The 23,320-nt window shown below is 46.5% G+C and overlaps 2 protein-coding genes across 2 annotated transcripts in view; one reads left to right on the forward strand and one right to left on the reverse strand.

Annotated features, from left to right (window-relative positions):
* Positions 1-5,321, forward strand: part of NELFA (negative elongation factor complex member A) — a 53,787-nt gene extending 48,466 nt beyond the window's left edge. Inside the window, exon 11 of the mRNA XM_060236753.1 lies at positions 1,265-5,321. Within this exon, the coding sequence (XP_060092736.1) occupies positions 1,265-1,449 (185 nt within the window). The 3' untranslated portion in view covers positions 1,450-5,321. The remainder of the gene's footprint in view (positions 1-1,264) is intronic.
* A 7,268-nt stretch (positions 5,322-12,589) lies between these two features.
* NSD2 (nuclear receptor binding SET domain protein 2) overlaps positions 12,590-23,320 on the reverse strand; it is a 118,880-nt gene continuing 108,149 nt past the window's right edge. The window contains exons 18-23 of the mRNA XM_060236754.1: positions 22,618-22,887; positions 21,603-21,719; positions 18,317-18,458; positions 17,451-17,557; positions 14,455-14,659; positions 12,590-13,586 (exon numbers count right to left, since the gene is read on the reverse strand). Coding sequence (XP_060092737.1) covers positions 13,324-13,586; positions 14,455-14,659; positions 17,451-17,557; positions 18,317-18,458; positions 21,603-21,719; positions 22,618-22,887 — 1,104 coding nt within the window. The 3' untranslated portion in view covers positions 12,590-13,323. The remainder of the gene's footprint in view (positions 13,587-14,454; positions 14,660-17,450; positions 17,558-18,316; positions 18,459-21,602; positions 21,720-22,617; positions 22,888-23,320) is intronic.

Below are 23,320 nucleotides of genomic sequence, written 5' to 3' on the forward strand. Positions count from 1 at the left end.
ATGACCCCAGCGTTACATGGTATCTTATAGGCTGCTTCAAAAGACAGGGTTACAGATAACTTCAAAAGCATAACATAAAGATGCAAATTGAGTTGAAGGTTCAAAGGCTACTCACTATTACCTCTTTGTTGGCTAAGGAATGTTCACATCTCCACTTCTCACACATTCTCTACTAACTGATAGGACATGGCTGTGAGAATGTGGGGGAGAGGCACTTTACATGAAGACCACAAGGTTACTCTACATATCCTAAAGACAGAGAGATTTATTATGCATTCCCAGGAGGAAGAAAGAGAGAAGGAAAAGGAGGAGGGGGGAAGAAGGGGAAAAGTACTTAGAAATATCATGCTTGACACATATCCATGATGTTCAGTCAGATCCACCTTATTTGCAGTTCCATCCTACAGTCGTCTTATGTCCAGGGGTGAATTTTCTTCCAAAGTTAGTGCCATGCTGAGGCCCAGTTCTGTGGGTTTCTTTCCAGTGTTCTGCTTCTGGTGGAGGGGGCCACCTGTTCCCTTGATGTCTCTAGGCTGCTCATCCGTTGTGTAGGCCCTCCAGAAAGGATGCAGCAGTGGGGCACCCCATGCGTGATGTGGGTTGGCCAAGTTTTGCTTTGCCTCCTCTGCATGCTTCTTTTGTGGGAGCAGAGTACAGCCTTCTCTTGCAAAGCTTGAGAAAATACTTCACGGTTTTTGTCGGCACTGCCTCAAATGTTAAGGAGCCCCATGGCCACAGAGTGGTAAAGCTGCAGTACTGCAGTCCCAGCTCTCTGCTCATGACCTGAGTTCGATCCCGGCGGAAGCTGGGTTCAGGTAGCTGGTTCAAGGTTGACTCAGACTTCCATCCTTCTGAGGTCGGTCAACTGAGGACCCAGCTTGCTGGGGGGGGAAGTGTAGATGACTGGGGAAGGCAAACCACGCCATTAAAAAAGTCTGCCGTGAAAACGTCGTGATGCAACGTCACCCCAGAGTCGGAAACGACCGGTGCTTGCACAGGGGACTACCTTTACCTTTTTACCTCAGATGTTCAGGTTTTCCAAAGGAAAAGTCTTTGGGGAGAATACCTGCCCTTTTCTGGGCCTTCACATATTTGGAAGTGACATGTGTCTGCAAGAATTGATTCCAGTTCCCCTCAAAAACCACCTTGGTGTTTTCAGCTGTGGAAAAGCCCTTTGCCCCCAGCCCCAGGGGGTTCTAGCAGGGTGGGGCCTTCCCGTCCTACCGGGGACTAAACTGTTTCTGTTGGCCTTCTGCCTCCGCAGAGAACCCTTGTCAGGATCAGGGGGACGTCATCCAGATCAAGCTGAGCGAGCACACCGAATTGGTGCCCAAAGCGGACGGCACGGGGAGCACCACCATGCTGGTGGATACCGTTTTCGAAATGAACTACGCCACCGGCCAGTGGACCAGACTGAAGAAGTACAAACCCATCACCAACGTCTCTTAAGCGGCTGCCGCAGCCGGACGTTGACCCGACGGACCAGAGATCAAGCCAGCGCCTCCATCGCGTGTCGACTTGGCAGACCGACATTCCTATGAAGGCTTCCTTTTAACCGTCAAGGACTACCCGCGGTCGGCTCAAATAGCAGAACGAAGATCAAAACGACCGTGCTTGCTTTTTTTGTTTGAGGGTGTGTGTGTGTGGGGGGGGTGCGTGTGTTGTGGGGGGCTGCAGGAGTCATTCAAGGTGGCTGAATGAGCAGAGATTCAGTGCGTCCAGCGCCTCTGCAAGAAGCTCCCCTCCGGAACCTTTGGGAAGAAGCGAACGGAGGGAAGGGCAGGTTTTTCGCAGTAGCTCCGTGCTCTAGCCTTGGTTTTAAAAAACGGCCACTGCCACCTAATTGCATAGTCTTCTGTAGCTGACTGGAGGTGACAAATGTATGGTTGGATCTCTCCCACCCCCAACCTGGGCAGTGATTCTACCAGTGACCGGGAAGGCCCAGGGTCCCTCTCATTTGAATAGAGGAAGAACTGGGTTTAACGGGAGTTTGACTGCCTGGCCAACTTCAAGACGGGGGGGGGGGGGGGGCACACTTTCTACCATGCTCAGTGAGAAACACTTCTTTCCTACCAGATTCCACAGTGGTTCAGCCAGCTGCCTCTTCCCTGGCCTGTGTGCTCACGTCATATGGGAGTAGGTGGGTTACATCTTGACATGGGCATATCGAAAAGGCAGCTTGCAAAGCATGCCGGAGAGCACAAGGGTTAACTTTTCAGTCCGTGTTCCGTGTTGAAATGGACGGCACTAAATGCTGCTTAAACTGGTTACTTCTCAGCTTTTTCCAGGCGTCACCTCAGTTAACGTGCTTCAGATTTCCAGGGCCGGCTGCAATTTCTTTTACATGGAGAGTGAGCGTTCGGCCAAACCAGACAAGTAGGCCTTCAAATGCAGAGCCTTGGGCTTCTCTTCCACCAAGAAAGAAAGGCCTTTCTCCACCAGGGGCTTTCTTCGTCAGAAAAAGTCGTTCGCCCCCACTGGAGGAAGACTTAGCAGCAGAGCATCGTAGGATCCAGCTTAGTATCTGTCCAAATTTCTCTGTCCACGATGGAATGTTTAGATTATGGGTTATCTGGATGGTCCTTCCCAGATTTTTCCAGTTCTGTTAGTCACCGCTTGTTGAAAAATGGTTCTGTGAACTGGATTTAACCGGGGAGTGTCTGGCTGCCTGGCCCACTTCAAGACAGGTTTTGTCCTCTTTCTGGCCCATCTCAGTGGGAGGCATTTAGGGGTCTGTGCCCTGAAATGGTCGTTCTTTCTCTGGGAGCTTCACTCTGAAGCTCCTGACAGGTACCACCTGCAAGTAGATGAGGTAGCGTTTTCTTTTGCTCGTTTCCAGGCATTGCATGCAATAGGGTGGGATAAAAGTCAAAAAGTGAAAGTAAAATGAAGCGGATGCTGATCCTGTAGCAGTTGCGGAAAGCGCAAGGGCTTTGTGCTGGGCTGGTTTTAAGCCTGACGTAAACAGCAAGGGGAAGGCGGCAACATTATCCTGAGGTCTGCCCAGGTTTTAGTCCATTTGATCTTCTGACCTGGCATGCCTCATCATCAAACCTCTCTTCTCATCTGAGGATTTCAAACCAGAAAGCAAGAAACAGGTCTCATCCCCCCTCCCTTTCTGATGTAACGAAGGTGTGTAACAGGATAGAACTCTTCCTCCAAAGTGTCCTTGGATGTCACTCGGCTGGTATGCTGTTGCCTCAATTACATGCGCATCGTAATCAACAAGAGAAATATTTCTACCTGTTTTGCCAGTTCTGGGCTGTCATTTTTGTTTCTGAATTTCTACAAAACATTTTTTAAAAAATGAACAAATTACAGCTTCAATATTAACTTGCTGGAAGGTGACTTCTTTAGTCCTTGGGTATAAAATATTAAAACAGAGTTTGGAGTCATCTGATGTTTCAGCAGGGCCATGCAAGAAAATCTGCCAGACTGGCTGCTAAGCAATAAGTTTGAAATACATCAAATATGTCAAAGCCATTTAAAAATTAAACACCGAAACGACTTTGCCGGCTAATAATGGAAGCTGGCCAAAATAGCTTTGTTTGTAGAAGATCTCCACTAACTCTCTAGCATCTAAATCTGCCCTATTACGAATAAAGAGCAAAAGTTTAGTGGACATGACTCTTAAAACCTGTTTAGTAGCTGTCACTAGAGGGGGGGTGGTTGTAAACTTGCTGAATAGCAGTATTCTAACGAGTTTATCCCTTGTCTTGACCAGTTCAGAGTAAGAGCAGTTACTGCTATAAAGAAGGGTTAACATTTCATCAAATGATGATGTCGTTTTCCTTTCGCATACTTGTGAGAGTAGAAGGGAATAAGCTGGTGGCACGGAAGTTCTGCATCTCGCAGTCCTCGGCTGTCGGGGGCATGAGCAGGCGGCACAACCTCTAAGCGCCAGTGTGAATAGTTTGCAAAGCATCTGCATGTACTGCGTTTGTGCTGGAACAATTTAGGTTTACTGTAAGAGAACAGCTTACTGCCTAATTTCCCATAAGTCGGTGCGTCCTGAGTTTTGAAAGGCTCATTCAGATGTGTTGTCTCCACCAATAAGCATAAAGGAAGACCTTGTTTTCACTTGCTAGGACACTCTTGACGTATCCACAAGTTCCATCAGTTTTCTACACCTTCATAATAGCACAATCCCTGTTCCCTTTTCTGGTCCCTCTATCCAGTCCGTATAAAATGATATCGGATGGTTTTAAAGCTAAGTGGAAGTGGAAATCGGAACACATCTCAAATTGAGAGCCAAGAGTGGGAGCTGAAAACGATCTACCCTTGTCAGAAGAGTTTTATTATAGAACTTCCTTGTCTTGTGACGTATCAAGGTGTGCAAAATGCATTTTGTGGTGGCAGGACACCAGTAAAATACCATATTTTAAGGTAAGGTACATGAACCTTCCAAGCTTTCTTTAGAGGGTGCGCTTTTATGTAGCACTGTACCCACACTTTTGGCTATGGTAGGCTTTACTTAACATTTACAAAGTTGCAGGGAATCTAAGCAGAGAATTCTTTGCAGCGAGAGCGAGTGGGGACTAGGTCATAGAGCATTCAATTTGTGCGGCGTGTAATCTTAAGCTATCCAACCAACCACTGAATAGAGCTTGTAGACGAGAGCTCTGCAGCAAGGATGTGACTGATCAAATGGCAAAGACATTTCCTGCTCCTTCATCCTGGATCGCTGATCAGAATCTCTTGGAAAACCTCAGAGGTGTGTGACCATAACAGACATTAATTTTTGCCAGGATGAGACAGGTTGAGAATTCAGTAGCTGTGGCGCATAGGTCTACTTTGCAACCTATTTCTAAATGTGTTCAAATTCCCTTTTGCCCAGCTGTAACAAGCAATTGATGATATCCCACCCGTTTAAGAATACCGATGGGCATTGCAAGGGAATCGGCACTCACCCGACCCTGAGACTGCAATGCAGCTTTCGGAGTTTAGTGGGGTATTGGAAGCCACGGGCAGAAGCGCCCTGGGCAGTCCTGCAATTGCCCCCATGAATCATGTTTAAGTGCCACTTGCCAAATTCATCAAAGCTACTTTAAGCGCCGTAAGAGCTTCACTTGTGCTTTCGTAGCAAGATTTGACGGAGGGCAAAGACCAGATAAATACCTAAGCCAGATCTCTCGAGGAGTCTCGTTCCTTCTAAAAGGCGGTGTCGTTTTGTAAAATGTTGCGTATCCTCCTATTAACAATCTGTATTTTTTTCTATCTTTGTTTTTGTACAGATGTAAATTTAAAACCTCATGTCCCTTGGGTACATATTTTCAGTGTAATAACAGTCTGTATAATAAAGTTCTGATTTTTGTAAAGAAGCAGGGTTTCTTCTTCAGGAGCACCTTTCATGTGCTGCCAAGGCCTTACCTGGCTGGCCTGACTAGCATAGAACTTCTTCTCACAGCCTATGTATTCTGGTATGGAAGCTGGTCAGTTACTGAACAGTAATGGGTTTCTGCTGGCATTTCAGACAGACCCGACTCAGTAACTGGCTGCTACCGGAATACTCTCACCTTTCCACACACTCCCGCGGCTGTCCCTGTATAAATCGATGGTGCGGTCTCATTTGGAGTACTGTGTGCAGTTCTGGTAGCCGCACCTCAAAAAGGATATTATAGCATTGGAGAAAGTCCAGAGAAGGGCAACTAGAATGATTAAGGGGCTGGAGCACTTTCCCTATGAATAAAGGTTGAAACGCTTGGGGCTCTTTAGCTTGGAGAAACGTCGACTGCGGGGTGACATGATAGAGGTTTACAAGATAATGCATGGGATGGAGAAAGTAGAGAAAGAAGTACTTTTCTCCCTTTCTCACAATACAAGAACTTGTGGGCATTCGATGAAATTGCTGAGCAGACAGGTTAAAACGGATAAAAGGAAGTACTTCACCCAAAGGGTGATTAACATGTGGAATTCACTGCCACAGGAGGTGGTGGCGGCCACAAGCATAGCCACCTTCAAGAGGGGTTTAGATAAAAATATGGAGCAGAGGTCCATCAGTGGCTATTAGCCACAGTGTATGTGTGTATATAAAATTTTTTGACACTGTGTGACACAGAGTATTGGACTTGATGGGCCGTTGGCCTGATCCAACATGGCTTCCCTTATGTTCTTATGTCCCGGTAGTGAGGCCTGCCTGAGGCGTTACTAACAAAGAGCAGCTTCTTCCGGTTTTCAACCCCTCCTTCCGGGTTGAAATGGGTATGGGGCGCTGTGTGAAATGTCCAGTATCTAATCCGGGAGCAGTTTTCGCGCCCTTTTTCGCCCGCCGGGACGCGATCTCCGGTTTTTTTTTTAACGTTGGGGTAAGATCGCTATAGCGACGTATCACAACAGCATCACCATAGGGATGCCTGGGTTCCATTGAGATGCCAGAGATTGTCGCCGCTGAAACGTGGTAACAGGTGCCCCTTGGATACACAGTTCAAGCGGGAGATCAGGGCACTAGGTGTTGGTCTGTCACCTGTTGCTATCACTTCCATGCCCACACGGGAGTCGGGAATGCACACAGATTTCTGTGGGTTGTAGTTGGTGAGCGGATTGTCTCTGTGGCTTCCCCCTGACATTTATAGCTGCTGCAGCTTGGCACAAGTCACTTTCCAGCCAATAGCCTGTGGGCATGGATGGCTGCACATCAGGCTGGGTTAGCATCTGTCTCGCCAATCACTGTTGGTCTGTTCTCCTGCCGAAACCTGCTGCCCTATGGGCAACCCCTCTCCAGGTGGCAACAGCCCCCCCCCCCCAAAAAAAATGTGCCTCAGAGTCACCTACAAACCAATCGCATTCCCGACTCCCGTGTGGGCACGGAAGTGATAGCAACAGGTGACAGACCAACACCTAGTGCCCTGATCTCCCGCTTGAACTGTGTATCCAGTGGGGCACCTGTTACCAAGTTTCAGCGGCGGCGATCTCTGGCATCTCAATGGAGCCTAGCCGTCTCTATGGTGGTGCTGTTGTGATACGTCGCTATAGCGATCTTTGCCCGACGTTCCAAAAAACAAAAAAAGCCGGCGACCGTGCGCTGGCAGGCGAAAACGGCTGGTGCTGGTGAAATGGCTCACTTCAATCACGGAACCCTACCGGGAAAAAAAACGTGTCTGAAAACTCCCATCCCTGTCTCAGATTACTGCAAGGCGGCACAATACCGACTCCCGGTAAGTGTGAAAAGGCCCGTAGTCTTGTTACATGAATAAAGGGGGTGAAAATGACTGGAATCACAAACTCCTGTAATTTGGGGATAAGGCTACATTTCTTAAAAGACCTGTGCGTGCACACGAAAGCTTACACCCAGAATTAATATCGGTTGGTCTTAAAAGATGCCACCGGATGCAAAGCGTTGTACTGTTTGCTTCAGATCAACGTGGCTAGCCAACACAGCTTCAATGCCCACTCTTATTTCCCCCTCTCAAGCTTCTGATAAATCTATATATTCCCAGCAAAAATCGATACAACAAAAAGCAGGGGCAATAATGGCAGCACCCAAGGACCGAAGCAATACGAATCCGCCACCAAATCTGCTGGTCATGAATGGGGTTTGCAGAGCGTTCTCTATGCCATTCTCCCATCTCTTCACAACAAAACTAAGCTGGTCTTAAAGGTGCAACTTGACTCCTATCCCGATTCCATCTCAAATCAGTCAGAACCAAGACGCTGATTGATGGGAGTTCAGAGCTATTCATAACTTCTCCTAGTTAACGCAGGGTTTTTCACTCGCCTTCAGCCCTTCGTTTGTGAAGAGAACCGTCACTGCAGCGTAGGAAGCCGGTCTTGCAGCTGTTGAATCAAGAGACTCCTAGATTTTCACAAACTGGAAAGCGTAGCAATTCTCTCCCTGTCACTCCCAACAGTTTTAAGACAGCTGTACTTGTCAAGACTTACTTTCCAGGACAGAATAAATATCTTAAAACATGATGCAAGCGGTGGCATAGCTTCAGGGTGACTGAGGATGCTATCTTCCCCCTTTAGGAGAGCCAATTTGGTGTAGTGGTTAAGTGTGCGGACTCTTATCTGGGAGAACCGGGTTTGATTCCCCACTCCTCCACTTGCACCTGCTGGAATGGCCTTGGGTCAGCCATAGCTCTGGCAGAGGTTGTCCTTGAAAGGGCAGCTGCTGTGAGCCCTCTCAGCCCCACACACCTCACAGGGTGTCTGTTGGGGAGGAAGGGAAAGGAGATTGTAGGCCGTTCTGAGACTCTGTCCTTGAAAGGGCAGCTGCTGTGAGAGCCCTCTCAGCCCCACCCACCTCACAGGGTGTCTGTTGTGGGGAAGATAAAGGAGATTGTGAGCCGCTCTGAGACTCTTCGGAGTGGAGGGCGGGATATAAATCCAATATCTTCTATCTTCTTCTTTAAGATGCTTAGCAATGGCCTGTGTTTTGACTCTAAAAGATTGGGTAATTTTGGCTGTAAATGTGCATGTGTGTACACACACACGCAGTCTTTATTCTTCACCCTTTTATTAGGAACATTGTTGACCTGGTTTGGAAAATTATGTCTATGAACTTGAGGTTAAATACCTCACAGCATGGGTGACCTCAACGTTTGCACTGGGAATGGTAGTTTAAGGGTTCGGGCAAATTACTGTGACACTAACCTCTATCATGGTAGGGATACAAAAGGCCCCTTGGTTAATGAACTGGAAGTAATTGTCAAACAATCGATTCAACAAGCTATTTTGTTGTATTTAATAGGAGCAGAGAGGTAGATAAATATGGGGAGTTCAATTATAACGAGGAGGGTGCAAGTATGATTTACTACGTATTAATATCACTGTCTCTTTGTGATATATTGTATTTTGAAGTAGGGTAACTTCTGGGAAGCCGCTTATATTCTGTATTTGCATTTTTGAAGCACCACGGAACATCAAGAACCAACGCCAAAGTTACAGCTGATATTCATCTGAAATTACAGCTGATATTAATCTATACACTCCGACACGAAATGCAACAGCTGCTGGAACGTGATCCATTCCCTGAGCCTAGGGGGTGGGAATTCCTATAAGCACAAGACACTGAGGCTATATGGTGCGTTAATGAAATCCCTGCGGCTCTTCTTGATTAAGAATGTTGGAATATCAAATGGAAGAGGGCAATTTAAGAACTACTGATGAATGCCTGAATATTAAAAGGCAACTGAGGCATGCTGTTGGGATGTGCAAGCAGACTCAAATTAGCTGCCTACCTCAGTCCAAGCTCTGTAATAAATAGAAATACCTACTTCAAGTGGAAAAAAACCTTGCCCCAATAACAATCATGCCAGTTTTCTTTGGCCATAACACAGACATGACAATTTTTGGTGCATTAGTACACTGAGTTAGTAGCGTATCTAGGGACTACTGGAAAGAAAAACATAAGAACCTAAGAGAAGCCCTGTTGGATCAGGCCAGTGCCCCCTCCAGTCCAACACTCTGTGTCACATAAGAACATAAGAGAAGCCCTGTTGAATCAGGCCAGTGGCCCATCCAGTCCAACACTCTGTGTCACATAAGAACAGAAGAGAAGCCATGTTGGATCAGGCCAGTGGCCCATCCAGTCCAACACTCTGTGTCACATAAGAACATAAGAGAAACCCTGTTGAATCAGGCCAGTGGCCCATCCAGTCCAACACTCTGTGTCACATAAGAACAGAAGAGAAGCCCTGTTGGATCAGGCCAGTGGCCCCTCCAGTCCAACACTCTGTGTCACATAAGAACATAAGAGAAGCCATGTTGGATCAGGCCAATGGCCCATCCAGTCCAACACTCTGTGTCACGGAAGAACGTAAGAGAAGCCATGTTGGATCAGGCCAATGGCCCATCCAGTCCAACACACTGTATCACATAAGAACATAAGAGAAGCCATGTTGGATCAGGCCAGTGGCTCATCCAGTCCAACACTCTGTATCACGTAAGAACCTAAGAGAAGCCCTGTTGGATCAGGCCAGTGGCCCATCCAGTCCAACACTTTGTCACAGAGTGGCAAAAACAACAACAGGTGCCCTCAGGAGGTCCACTAGTGGGACCAGGACACTAGAAGCCCTCCAAAGCACCAAGAATACAGAGCATCACTGCCACTTATGGACCTCTGCTCCATGTTTATCCAGTCCACTCTTGAAGCCATCTTGCATGTAGCCGCCACCACTTCCTGTGGCAGTGAATTCCACGTGTTAATCACCTGTTGGGTAAAGGAAGTACTTCTTTTTATCCATTTTAACCCGACTGCTCAGCAATTTTATAGTTCTTGTATTGTGAGAAAGGGAGAAAAGTACTTCTTTCTCTACCTGGCAAAACCTCACAGGTGCTACGGCACACCTTCTGGGGTTGGAGGCGGAGGGAGCCACCCCAAAGCGCCATTCTCATTAAATGCAAGCCTGCACGGAAATCCTCAGCTCCGGCACCGAAACTACCGGCCCTGAGACCTTCGCCATCGGTACTGGGCCATTCAGAACCGGACAATGCTCCTAGCCCCTCAGAATCCATCTCAGAGCCATTGGACCCGACACAGGGCGACCCTGCCTCTTTGAGTGCAATTGGAGAAGACCTTCCCATCTCACCCTTGGAAGATCTTGTCATATGGGGAGCTTATTAAGAGAATGGCATCGACCCTCATTGCTTTGAAACCTGAAAAACTGAAGACCCCCTCTGTCTTGCTAGTTGGAGGGACTCCAACCCATCCTTTCTCTACAGAAGACCCCAGAACACCCTAGAAGCTGCCCCCCCACAAAAAAATACCTCAAGTGGGTAGGACTGCTCCACTCCCAGACCACCAAAAAGGAAGTACTTCTTCACCCAAAGGGTGATTAACATGTGGAATTCATTGCCACAGGAGGTGGTGGCGGCCACAAGTATAGCCACCTTCAAGAGGGGTTTAGATAAAAATATGGAACACAGGTCCATCAGTGGCTATTAGCCACAGTGTGTATGTGTTTATATAAAATTTTTTGCCACTGTGTGACACAGAGTGTTGGACTGGATGGGCCGTTGGCCTGATCCAACATGGCTTCTCTTATGTTCTTATGAAGCTTCATGGTAAGTGAACACAAGTCTTCCATTCTCTGGTGGTCTTGGGAGTGCGGCAGTCCTCACCTCTGGAATATATAAAAGCAGTGTTGCACTGGGGTGGCTTACCCAGCCTCCAGAGCCAGGTGTGCTGTAGCACCTGGGAGGTTTTGCCAGTTATCTCTCCCAGTCAACTCAGTGCATAAAGAAACGGTCAGAAGTTTATTAGAGATCAATGCAGAGCAATGGACCTTGGTGCTATGAAGCCATTGCCAAAAACAGGGTAACTCACAAACAGAACCAATAATATACCAAGCAAAAAGGCACACAAATTTAAGCCAGCCCCTGTCAGTTAGGTTCCTAGGGTTAGGTGTACAGCAGAGAGAGTCTTCACTGGATGCTCAAGGTTGTCTGGACAAAGTCAGATGCTGCCATGGCAACCAGATAACAGTTCCACTGCCAACGTCTTCCACGTGCACATCTTGAGAAAGTTATAGCAAGCGAAATGCCAAAGCGTGCACACTTAAGACACGTTTGAGCAAAGTGTAAAATGACTACAGTTCAGATTATACTGGTATGGAATGCAAGAAATGAACACGACTGAATGCGTGAAAATTCACAACTACAGCAGAACCATTCTGACCCAATTATCCCTGACAGCACCCTGCAGCCAAAGGCTGCCTTGGCCATCTTATCTATTCCCCATAGTGCTTGTGAAGGAATGCACTGATTTCCATGTGGCTGCTTTACAAATTATCTCCAAATACCAGAAGGATCTGTAGGCTGCAGATGTCCCCCCACCACCACCCGCCCCGGTGAATGTGCTGTGATGCCTTGAGGTGGCTCCAACCCTCCGGCCTTGTATGAGTCTCCTGGTCCACCTGCTAAGTGGACGCTCTGTCCCAAAGCAGACTTCCTAAAAGACACAAACAGCCAGAATATCCCCGCTCAAAGTCCGTTCACTTTTCCCCATCAACGTTATCATCCAGTAAACTATTTTCAGTACTTTCAAGGCCACAGGAAATATTCTAGCAGGATAGTTTGGCACTCACATTAGCCGTTAATTGCTTGAATATAAAAATAAGAGGTGTGACCGTTATAGTTAGTCCTGACAAGAGTTGTCCATGCATTAGCTTTCATCTTCAGTTTTAATAAAGCCTTTATCAGTGAATCCATCTGAGAACTTTATTGAAGCTGACACCTAGCTAAACCTGACACAGTGATTCATGAAAGCTCACACCCTGCCATAAATTGTTAGTTTTTAAGGTGCTAGTGGACTCTCACGCTTTCCAAAGTCCACAAAATGCCTGCACGGAGAATGCACAAAAGGACAGGTCTTTAGTCTTCATCGAGTGAGAAAAAAGTGGCAAGGAAGAATTGTACAAATGGCCAACTGAAAAAAGTTAGACACATAGCCAGGAAACACTCGACAAGGCCTTCTTGCGACTCTACATGGAATGAAAAGCTGTCCCGAATTCCCCAGGAACGAATTTACACCTTTTGAAACGGTTATGCTCACTTCCTGTTCTCCTGCACTAGTGTTGTATAAGAACAAGAGATTAGCCTATCGAATACTTTTATTTCTTTTCAAAGAAAATTATTGTGCTCGTTTTGGTTTGGTTTCAAAAGACTTTTTATTATGCAAATACAATCTAAAAATTGGACATGGATTTTAATATCAATTTAAACATGGACTTAGGTCGTTTATAATTTTACTTAATTGAAATTCAACAGAAGATCAGGGTTCTTTCTTTGAGAACTCCTTATTGGGCTAACACACAGAATATCACAGTTTTCTGGTCCTCTCGCTCCTTGGTAGACCATCACTACAACAAAAACGAAGGATAAAAAACACAATGCAATTTGGACATCCCGTCATATGAAAGAAGACCCAGTAGGAAGAGTAGCTGTGGGCTGGAAGGCATTCCCGTGTGCCCTGCTCCGTGACCCAGCAAGACGGCCTAGGCTGTTCTGCTCACCACCCTGAAAAACAAATCGTGTCCATCTCAAGTACTAGGTTAAACATTTGTCAAGTGGTGGCTACAAATTCCAAAGCTACTCATATAAACCTTAATTGGCTGGATATAAGCATTCTTCCAAGAAATTTAAAAAAAAAAATTATCGTTTCAGTTCAAGTGTTGCCATTATTGCTGAGAAGTAACCTGGTTTTTGTCCTGGAAGTGTTTGCCGCAGCGATCATGATCAGTGCAGACGCAGCAGAATGCCCTGCCATGGCTGGCTCAGTGGATTTCTTAAAAAAATGATTTTGCAGAGTGCGTGTGTCCTTCTCTGACCCTATTCACAACTTATCTACAAGACAACGTTGGCACTGGGAACTGTGGTCCGTTGCTATTTACACTCCATCCTCTTCCATTTGTTTCTTTGCCTTTTCTTACTCTTCACTGGGGTCAGTTTCCGAGGGGCTCTCTTGGTCTTCTTGGCAGTGAAATTCTCTCCGGTGTGGTCCGAGCAGAACAACTGTCCACTTAAGTTAGAGCGAAGCGGCATCTCATCGTGATGATCCTTGCAGAAAGAGTTAGGGCAGAAGTGGCAAAAGGAAGCGGAAGGCTTCCCACAGACATCGCAGTGGTGCCAAGGGCATTCCCATTTCCCTGCCGGGGAGACAAAAGGAAACAGAGCTCACGCGGAAATAGCTGAGTTAAGCCGAGTCTGCTCTAAACAGTATCAGATTTTTCAGGTTCAAGAAATGGGATTCTATCTTTAAATTCTTCAGATTTTATCTTTAAATGGAGTTGGGGGAGAGAAGGAGGGGAAGAAGAAAGAGAAATCTTCCAAGTCGGTCATGAGACTGGAGTAGGGAATCCAGTCGTGGGGTTTTCTGACAATGGTGGTTCCCCAATGGTGTTGGCTGGGGCTGATGGGAGTTGTAGGCAAAAAACATCTGGAGAGCCACTGTTCCCCACCCCAGAACTAGGGGATCCCCCAGGATTACAGGTCATCTCCAGACTACAGAGATCAGTTTCTCTAGAGCAGGAGTGGCCAAAGTGTGGCTCGGGAACCACGTGTGACTCTTTCACGCATATTACGTGGCTCTCAAGGCCCCCAACACCCCATTGGCCGACTGGGAGAAAACTTTTATCTCTTTAAATCTCTTAAAGACGAGCTGGCTGACGGCTTAGAAAATGCATTCAACATTAAAGTTGCTTTCTTTCCACCTCTGTGTAGTGACCCTGAGTCCCCTTGGTGGTCCTCCCACCTCCCTGCTTAGCTTCCAAAATGGGGCCAGCCTGGGCCATCTAGGTCAAGGCTCTCCACCCATCGTGCGTGGGGATAATGCTGCTTCCCTTTTCTCTCTCTAGTCAGTCCTCTATAAATCCGTATTTTAAACATCGCTAGCCAGATGCTGCCATCCAAGGAAAACAAAGGACAAGCAATCTACAAAAACAGCCGTCTTAAAGAAACCGCGTATCCACAGGACCAAGGGTCACCGTTTGAAACCCTTTTGCCGCGTTGACTCACCAAAGGGGCGTTTCACCAGACCCAGGCAAGACAGGTGGTAGGCTTTGGTGCAGGACTTCCTGTCGCACAACACCAGCTGGCCTCCGTCATTGCAGCGGAAACAGTAGTCCTCCGACTTCTTCCTTGCTTCGCTCTTTGTTTTGCGCCGCCTTGCTCTTCTTTTGGTCTTCTTCCCTTTCTCCTCTGAAGCATTAGAGGACGAAGTCTAAAAGTGGTTTGCAAAATGACAACATTCCAGTTTTGTATAGTTTTTTTTTTTAAACAAACGAACAACGTTGCACATCGAGAAGAATCGCAGTCAAAAATCCTTTGCCAAGGGGGTCAAGCCAAAAAAGTCCTGGGCTCAAGTCCAGTGGCACCACCTAAGAGACCAACAGGATTTTTGGGGTATGAGCTCTCCAGAGTCAGATCTGATGAAGGGAGCTTTGGCTCTTGAAAACTCACACTCTGAAAATCTTGTTAGTCTCTTAAGGTGGCACTGGACTTGAACACAGCTCTTCTACTCCAGCCAAACACAGCCACCCTCTGAAACGGCCCAAAGAAGGCAGCAGCCAGCAGGACCCCTGCCAGGTCCTTGAGGGACGCATCTCCAGCTCTCCACTGTCAGCTGCTGAGCATCAGAATACTTGACTTAAGCATTTCCTGTTTCTAGCCAGTGTTTTGCAGACCTGAGACTGAATCCAAAGCTTGGCAGCTGGCTGCTGCGGCCTTTGACTGGGATGCTGCCGATGGGAAAAGGTTTCCCTGGTTCCCCCCCCCCCACCTTTGCAACCTTGACATCGAACCTTCTTCACCCAAATTCACTGCCGCAGGAGGTGGTGACGGCTGCCAGCATAGCCAGCTTCAAGAAGGGATTGGATAAACATATGGAGCAGAGGTCCAGCAGTGGCTATTAGCCACAGGGTATTGATGGAACTCTGTCGGGCACTAATGCTCTATATTTTGGGTGCTTGGCAGGGGGGCTTCTAGTGTCCTGGCCCCACTGGTGGACCTCCTGATTACACCTGGTTTTTTGGCCACTGTGTGACACAGGGTGTTGGACTGGAGGGGCCACTGGCCTGATCCAACATGGCTTCTCTTATGTTCTTATGTGACACAGAGTGCTGGACTGGAGGGGCCACTGGCCTGATCCAGCATGGCTCCTCTTATGTTCTTATGTGACACAGAGTGTTGGACTGGAGGGGCCACTGGCCTGATCCAGCATGGCTTCTCTTATGTTCTTATGTGACACAGAGTGTTGGACTGGAGGGGCCACTGGCCTGATCCAGCATGGCTTCTCTTATGTTCTTATGTGACACAGAGTGTTGGACTGGAGGGGCCACTGGCCTGATCCAGCATGGCTTCTCTTATGTTCTTCTGTCACACAGAGTGTTGGACTGGATGGGCCACTGGCCTGATCCAACATGGCTTCTCTTATGTTCTTATGTGACACAGAGTGTTGGACTGGAGGGGCCACTGGCCTGATCCAACATGGCTTCTCTTATGTTCTTCTGTCACACAGAGTGTTGGACTGGAGGGGCCACTGGCCTGATCCAGCATGGCTTCTCTTATGTTCTTATGTGACACAGAGTGTTGGACTGGAGGGGCCACTGGCCTGATCCAGCATGGCTTCTCTTATGTTCTTATGTGACACAGAGTGTTGGACTGGATGGGCCATTGGCCTGATCCAACATGGCTTCTCTTATGTTCTTATGTGACACAGAGTGTTGGACTGGAGGGGCCACTGGCCTGATCCAGCATGACTTCTCTTATGTTCTTATGTGACACAGAGTGTTGGACTGGAGGGGCCACTGGCCTGATCCAGCATGGCTTCTCTTATGTTCTTCTGTCACACAGAGTGTTGGACTGGATGGGCCACTGGCCTGATCCAACATGGCTTCTCTTATGTTCTTCTGTCACACAGAGTGTTGGACTGGATGGGCCACTGGCCTGATCCAACCTGGCTTCTCTTATGTTCTTCTGTGACACAGTGTGTTGGACTGGATGGGCCACTGGCCTGATCCAACCTGGCTTCTCTTATGTTCTTCTGTGACACAGAGTGTTCGACTGGAGGGGCCATTGGCCTGATCCAACAGGGCTTCTCTTATGTTCTTCTGTGACACAGAGTGTTGGACTGGAGGGGCCATTGGCCTGATCCAACTTGGCTTCTCTTATGTTCTTCTGTGACACAGAGTGTTGGACTGGATGGGCCATTGGCCTGATCCAACCTGGCTTCTCTTATGTTCTTATGTGACGCAGAGTGTTGGACTGGATGGGCCACTGGCCTGATCCAAATGGCTTCTCTTATGTTCTAATGAGGGTGGATTGGGGGAAGACTCGTCTTTCAAGCAAATGCACTGGCTACCTAGTCACTTTCGGGCACAGCACCAGGCTATGCTGACCTATGAAACCTTTGCTTAAGGATGTTAAGCCCTATCAGGAAATGCTTGCTGCTGTTCATGCACTTAATAGACTAGCTGGGAATACCTTCACAGCATTTCCTCCAAGTGTCACCAAGTAATCTCAGGAAAGGCCAATGAAGCATTCTTACTGCTTACACCCAAGCAGCACCGTAAAGGCTAACATTTTTTCCAGCACAAGTTTCTGCAAGTCAGAGCTCACTTCTTCAGATGAATGGTGTACACCGGGGGTGGCCAACGGTAGCTCTCCAGATTTTTTTTTTTGCCTACAACTCCCATCAGCCCCAGTCATTGGCCATGCTGGCTGAGGCTGATGGGAGTTGTAGGAAAAAAAAAACATCTGGAGAGCAATCGTTGGCCACCCCTGGTGTACACCAGTGGGCTTTATTTTATATACTGTGCGCAGGTCTGTGTATGCGTGGGGAGGGCATCATTACAAAGAGAGGCCGGTGTGAAAACAAAGGGGGCTCAGCAGACTTCCCTTTCGGTCTCTGGTGAGCTGTTCCCAGAGCAGACAGTCATGAACCAGACAGACCAATGCTGGAAATAGTTAAGGAAACAAGCGACCACTATTGACTTCTTAGGCTCTCTACGTACCTTTGGCCTGTCCCCGAGGAAGCCGCTACAGTTTGGAGCACCACATTTACAGACTGTTTTTTCATTGCCCAGGCAGTCCAGATTGTAATTAAATGTCAGTTCAGTCCCTGAATTGAGGAAAACAGAAGACCTTTATTAAGATTGCTTTGTCCCAGAGACACAAGAGTCCATTGCGGCCAATACGGCTGATCCTAATACAGGATTTGCTGAGTTCAATTTTTTTTAAAACTCTGCTTTTAACTCGTTCCCTTCCTCTATCTCTCCCTTGTGTTTCATGGCTTTAATCTTAAAAGCTTTATTACTGAAACTGTACAGCTGTGTACGTTGTGAACTCCTTTGGAGACTCCACTGAAAGAATGATATATACACCTAAAAATGAAACAATTTTTAAAAAGAAAATTCTCTACTTTGTTGACGTGCAGGGAACAATGTTTGTTTAGAAGAGGGAAGAAAGAAAGGCACGAAAACCTTGTCAATTTTTTGCTCCAAACTGAAGCTTGATTTGTATTCTGATGTACACACAGGGGTGTTGTGCCAAATGCATTCTGTGCTCATTCAGTGCCAAAGGACTCTGATGCAGAAAAAAAGCCAGACAAGGGCAGTTCTTACAAAATGCCACAGACCCCCTACCCCTGTGCCTGCCCGCCCCCTCATTCTTCATTTAAGCACCCCCTACTAAGCTGCATCAGCAGCTGTATTAGAATTCTTTCCTAACGGAAGAAGAGAAAAAACACTGCTATGCACCTTTCATCAGTAAGAAAAAAACATGAACCTCAAGAAATGGATTCATACTTTGTGTCAGTGCTCTGGTATTCTACACCAGGAGGTGTAGGTATGATTTTGCACCTTTAACACTGCAGCGTTACCTGCAGGAATATCACACACAGCAAACAGTCCCACGCGTGTGTCACCGTGTACTGTCCACTTTAAAGTCTCGCAGTTCGGTTGGCAGCTGTGATTCATAAAACGGGAATAGTTTCCTTTTGGGCCGGCATCAATGATGCGATCCTGCAAGTGGAAAAGGCGAAAGGACACCGTGCGATTAATGGCAGCAGGTCAAACCACAGAGGCAGGCAGGCAGCCCACGTGAGGCTCGTCAACACGCCGAAAATGCCTCCGGATCAAGCATTCAGAAAGAGAAATGAGCAAAGCGTGACTTGATGCACCTTTCCACAGAAGTGTGGAATTGTAATTCAGTATGCTTGGCACAGAAGGTCCCAGGTTCAATCTCTGTCATCTCCAGTTAAAACAGACCAGGCAGTAGGTGATGGGGAAGACCCTCCTCTGCCTGAGACCCTGCGGAGCTGCTGCCAGCCTGTGCAGACAATACTGACTTTGATGGACTGATAGTCTGTTTCAGTATAAGGCAGCTTCATGTATATCACCAAATATAGGTCATCGTTCACCAAACATTCAACTTTACAAGAACATTACTGTTTATAGGCAAGTAGTACTGTGGGGCAGGGTGCCAAGCTGCAGTATTGCAGTCCGAGCTCTCTGCTCACGACCTGCGTTCGATCCCAGTGGAAGCTGGGTTCAGGTAGCTGGCTCAAGGTTGACTCAGCCTTCCATCATTCCGAGGTCGTTAAAACAGGTACCCAGCTTGCTGGGGGGGGGGGGGGGAGTGTAGATGACTGGGGAAGGCAAGGGCAAACCACCCCATAAAAAAAGTATGCCATGGAAACGTCGTGATGCAACGTCACCCCAGAGTCGGAAATGACCGGTGCTTGCACAGGGGATCCAATAATTTATGGTAATTTGAATTTTATGTACTTTATATAATGTCTAAATATAGAGAATTATAATTTTATCGATTGTTTTTATATATTGTTTTTATATATTTATATACTGAGGTCTGTTGACTGAATAACTATGCCTTTTTACGACTGATTTCTCTACTAAATTTTAAAAGTACATAATTGTTCTGTAATATTTAGAGGGCTCAATGTTGCCTGTGCCTGGCTGTTGTTCATATTGTTATCATTCTGGATTGTTACTAAGAAAGTGATGGCCTTTGGCTATTAATAAGCATCCATGCATTCATTCTGTTTATACTCATCTGTCAGCTGATGATAGTTCAGACCTACTTAAAGGGCCGTTTAACAGAATCATGGGGTGAATGGTTTTGGCACATGGAAAAGCACTGCTGTAGGAGAGGGAACTCCTGACAATTCCCCCGTCTCCTGTTAGCCACCTTGGTGGCCCTTGCAAGGCAGAAAGGCGAGAGATAAATATTTATAAATATTTAAAAATTACTACAGTCAGAGCGCTTGCTATTCCTAGGGGTTTGCCAAGAGCAGCACACTGAGGAACGCACTGGGTGATAGCAGGGGGAGGGAGTGCTGTGGGAAGACAGGAACTCCGCTCATGGGCTTTTGGACCCAATCCAATGCACACGAACATGGAGAGTGCCGCATAAATGCAAAACATTATTATTCTTATTACTCCTCATTGCAATAAAAGACAGAATTTTGTCAGACAAACTGAGGAGCAATTCAACATAATCTCTCATAAAATGTCATAGTATATACACAGACTAAGTGGGGGGAAAAACCCAGAACAGTTAGCTCAAAAATTCTGTTAAGCGTCACTGACATTTTTAGTAGCTGTGGCAAGTTATTCTGTGTTTTGTCTTTAGGATTATTGACAAATCAGGGATTTTGAGGCAAAAGCTGTAAAGAGGACTTCATTTGACTGCAGGTGAAATTACTGCAGCTCTACAGAAAACCCATAAAGAGCCCTGCTGGATCAGACCAATAGTCCACCCAGTCCAGCATCCCGTCTCACACAGTGGCCAACCAATTCCTCCAGAGGGTCAACAACAGGGCAGAGATGTATTACAGAGCAATGAGGTGTCGCATGTTGCAGACAGATTGCCTTCACATCCTTGCAAGGCATAGAGGACCAGATATTCCTCTGATGTTGCTTCAGAGGTTATTGGGAAGGTTTCCTTTCGTCATCGCGGCTCTAATAGACCTATCCTTTACTAGACCTATCCTCCAGGAATCTGTCTAATCTATATATTAGCTGTTTTATTTTCAATCCTTTTTCTTAATAACCCCCAATGTAAAGTTTGCCTTTTTTCACTATTGTGGCACACTGGCTTGACATTCTCACTGAGCCTTCTAAGTACATCCCAAAGATCTCTTTCCCACTTAGTCTCAGCAAGTAAGTTCAAACTCCATCAGCATCTACCCCTTCCCTTTTATCTGATTAAAGCTCCTTGACTAAAAACCTTCAGCGATCAAAAAAGCATTCTATTAAGTAACATCATCTGGACTCAACACTAGCCCAACGGAAAAGTCTTGCAACACAGCTAGGGAATCTGTCAGATAAAAGGAGTAAAACCAGCTTGTGGTGAGACAAAAGATGCAAAATTAGCTCGCAAAACTGTTAAAAACCCATTTCTAATATAAAGAGGGCACGCCAATAAAATGCATCAAAGCATCAATTTTGCATACATTCAAGTTGGAAATTTCTGTTGAAAAGCAAAGATGTACATCAAAGGAAATGGGACTTACAATTGGGGACAATGTAATTACATGTCAAGTAGAGGCAACAATATTTTAAATGGGGTGATAAAGCTCTTTTTCAGTGGTATCATACACCACGAAGACAGTTACATGTCAATGGCCCACAATAATATCTGGTACTATAAATGTCAGCAAATTTTTCAAAGGACAAGGGGAAGTTTTGTTTATTGAAATCAAGAGTTTCCGGCTCAACATTAAGAACTTCCTGACAAGAGTAGTTCCTCAGTGGAACAGGCTTCCTCAGGAGGTGGTGGGCTCTCCTTCCTTGGAGGTTTTTAAACAGAGGCTAGATGGCCATCTGACAGCAATGAAGATCCTGTGAATTTAGGGGGAGGTACTTGTGAGTTTCCTGCATTGTGCAGGAGGTTGGACTAGATGACCCTGGAGGTCCCTTCCAACTCTAGGATTCTATGATCTAGAGGTGTTACTGGGGTATTTTAAAAATGTGAATGTATCGAACAATCTCAATGTTTCTTTTTAAATTATCCAACATAAATATTTTTCTTTAAAACATCACTGTAAAACTGTATACTAATTAACACCCTGGACCGTGTTTTTTTAGGCAGTGACTGATGCTTATGATATACTGGATCAAGACATTTAAACATACCATACATACCTTATCAATAGTGAGCATATAGAAGTATGTGATATCATTTTCATGAGCATATTTGATCCTGGCCATGCACTCCTCTTCGTCAATTAGCTCACCGACGTATTCGTTGACAAACTCACCCTGAAGAACAGAGAGTATCAGCTGCTAAAAATACAGAAAACCAGCCAAAGGAAGTTCTACCAGTGCTAAGGTAGGTTGGACAAAACATTGACCTTAAGCTTCGGAACATTTGTTTCATGTCCAGTATCACTATCTGGCTCATTTTCCAATATTCTTTACCAAGAAGCAGAGATTAGATTTATAATCTGAGAAGAGCTCTTTCAAGAATTGCAGCTCTTTCAAGAACTGTGAACTGACCCAAGGTCACTCAGCAGCTGCATGCGGAGGAGTGGGGAATCAAACCTGGCCATCCCAGATTAGTGTTTGTGCTAATCTTAAAGCTCCTTGACTAAATCCTTCAGCAATCAAAACCCATTCTATTAAGCAGCATCTTTTGGACTCAACGACTAGCCCTTTGGACTCAACGGCTAGCCCAATGGGAAAATCAAACTCCAACGTTTGTTTCCCCCCTCCCATTTGACAACCGATGTGGTCCAGGCTTTAGCATGCCACAAAGACAGAACAGAGCACTAAAAATGCAGGCAACAGTTCCATTTGAGTTTAGTTAAGCAGGCCATGCCAAGAATCAAAACCCTGAACCTGCAGGGACAGTGAAATTCCTCTCATCTCTAAAGACAAAAGAAGGTGACTGGAAGGAGAAGAGGAAAGCTGGGAAAGGGAGCGGGGAGGCTGTGGGGGCTGCTACAGGGAGGGAAAGAAGAACTTGTGCGGGGTGGGGGGGAGGGATGACAGTTCAAGTCCCCTGCTTCTTCTACCTAATCCTTGTAGCCTTTGATACTCTTGTGAAAAGAAAACTGGGAAATCCAAAAAGCAGGCAAGTCGGGAGGACTTCCCTACCAACAAACTGAAGTGTCTTGTCCTGATTTCTGTGAACTGACTCAGCTCTCTTAAGGCATACCTTTTTAATATCGCTCTTGGCAACCAAGCCCCATCCTTTGCCGTCCGTCTTGATAATCTTTGTCTCAGGATACTGGCGTTTGGTAAAGCACTGATTCTGGCAGCGCTCTCCCGCTGGACATACTTGTGGGTGACATTCATACATCAGCATCCGGTTCAGACATTCCGAATCAAGGCCACAGGGGTTTTCATCGCAGGGTTTGCAGTTACATTTGGGAATCTCAGAAATGTCAGCAGTGTAAATCTGAACCTTCCCAAAAGCCTTGTTTACCTAAACAATACATACAAATAAAAGATTTGGAACAGTCATTGAATGATTCCTCCCCAAAAGCAAACTATAACGCAACAAACTCATTATCCTTTAAGCTCCACCCCCCACCCCACCCCTTTCTTTCCTCTCCCATAAATCCATCTCCTGTTCTTTGCTGGTTATCAGCACTGCACGTGCCCATTAGTGGCTTGACTACTGAAGCAGGCCCCGCCCCCAACCTTTTTGAGCCTGTGGGCATTTTCCCCATTTTGACACAGAATGGCGGGCGCAGACACAAAATGGCTGCTGCAAGTGGCAGAGCGAGCCACAAAATGGCTGCCACTGCTTACCTTCCGTTACACCATGAAGACTGTTGTGGTGGCAGCCGTGGCCAAGGCGTCCTTTGTAAAAATCTGCATAGGCAATCAAACCTCTAATGGCCCACAGCCCTACC

This window comes from Heteronotia binoei, chromosome 4, assembly GCF_032191835.1.
Source record: "Heteronotia binoei isolate CCM8104 ecotype False Entrance Well chromosome 4, APGP_CSIRO_Hbin_v1, whole genome shotgun sequence".
Lineage (NCBI taxonomy): Eukaryota > Metazoa > Chordata > Lepidosauria > Squamata > Gekkonidae > Heteronotia > Heteronotia binoei.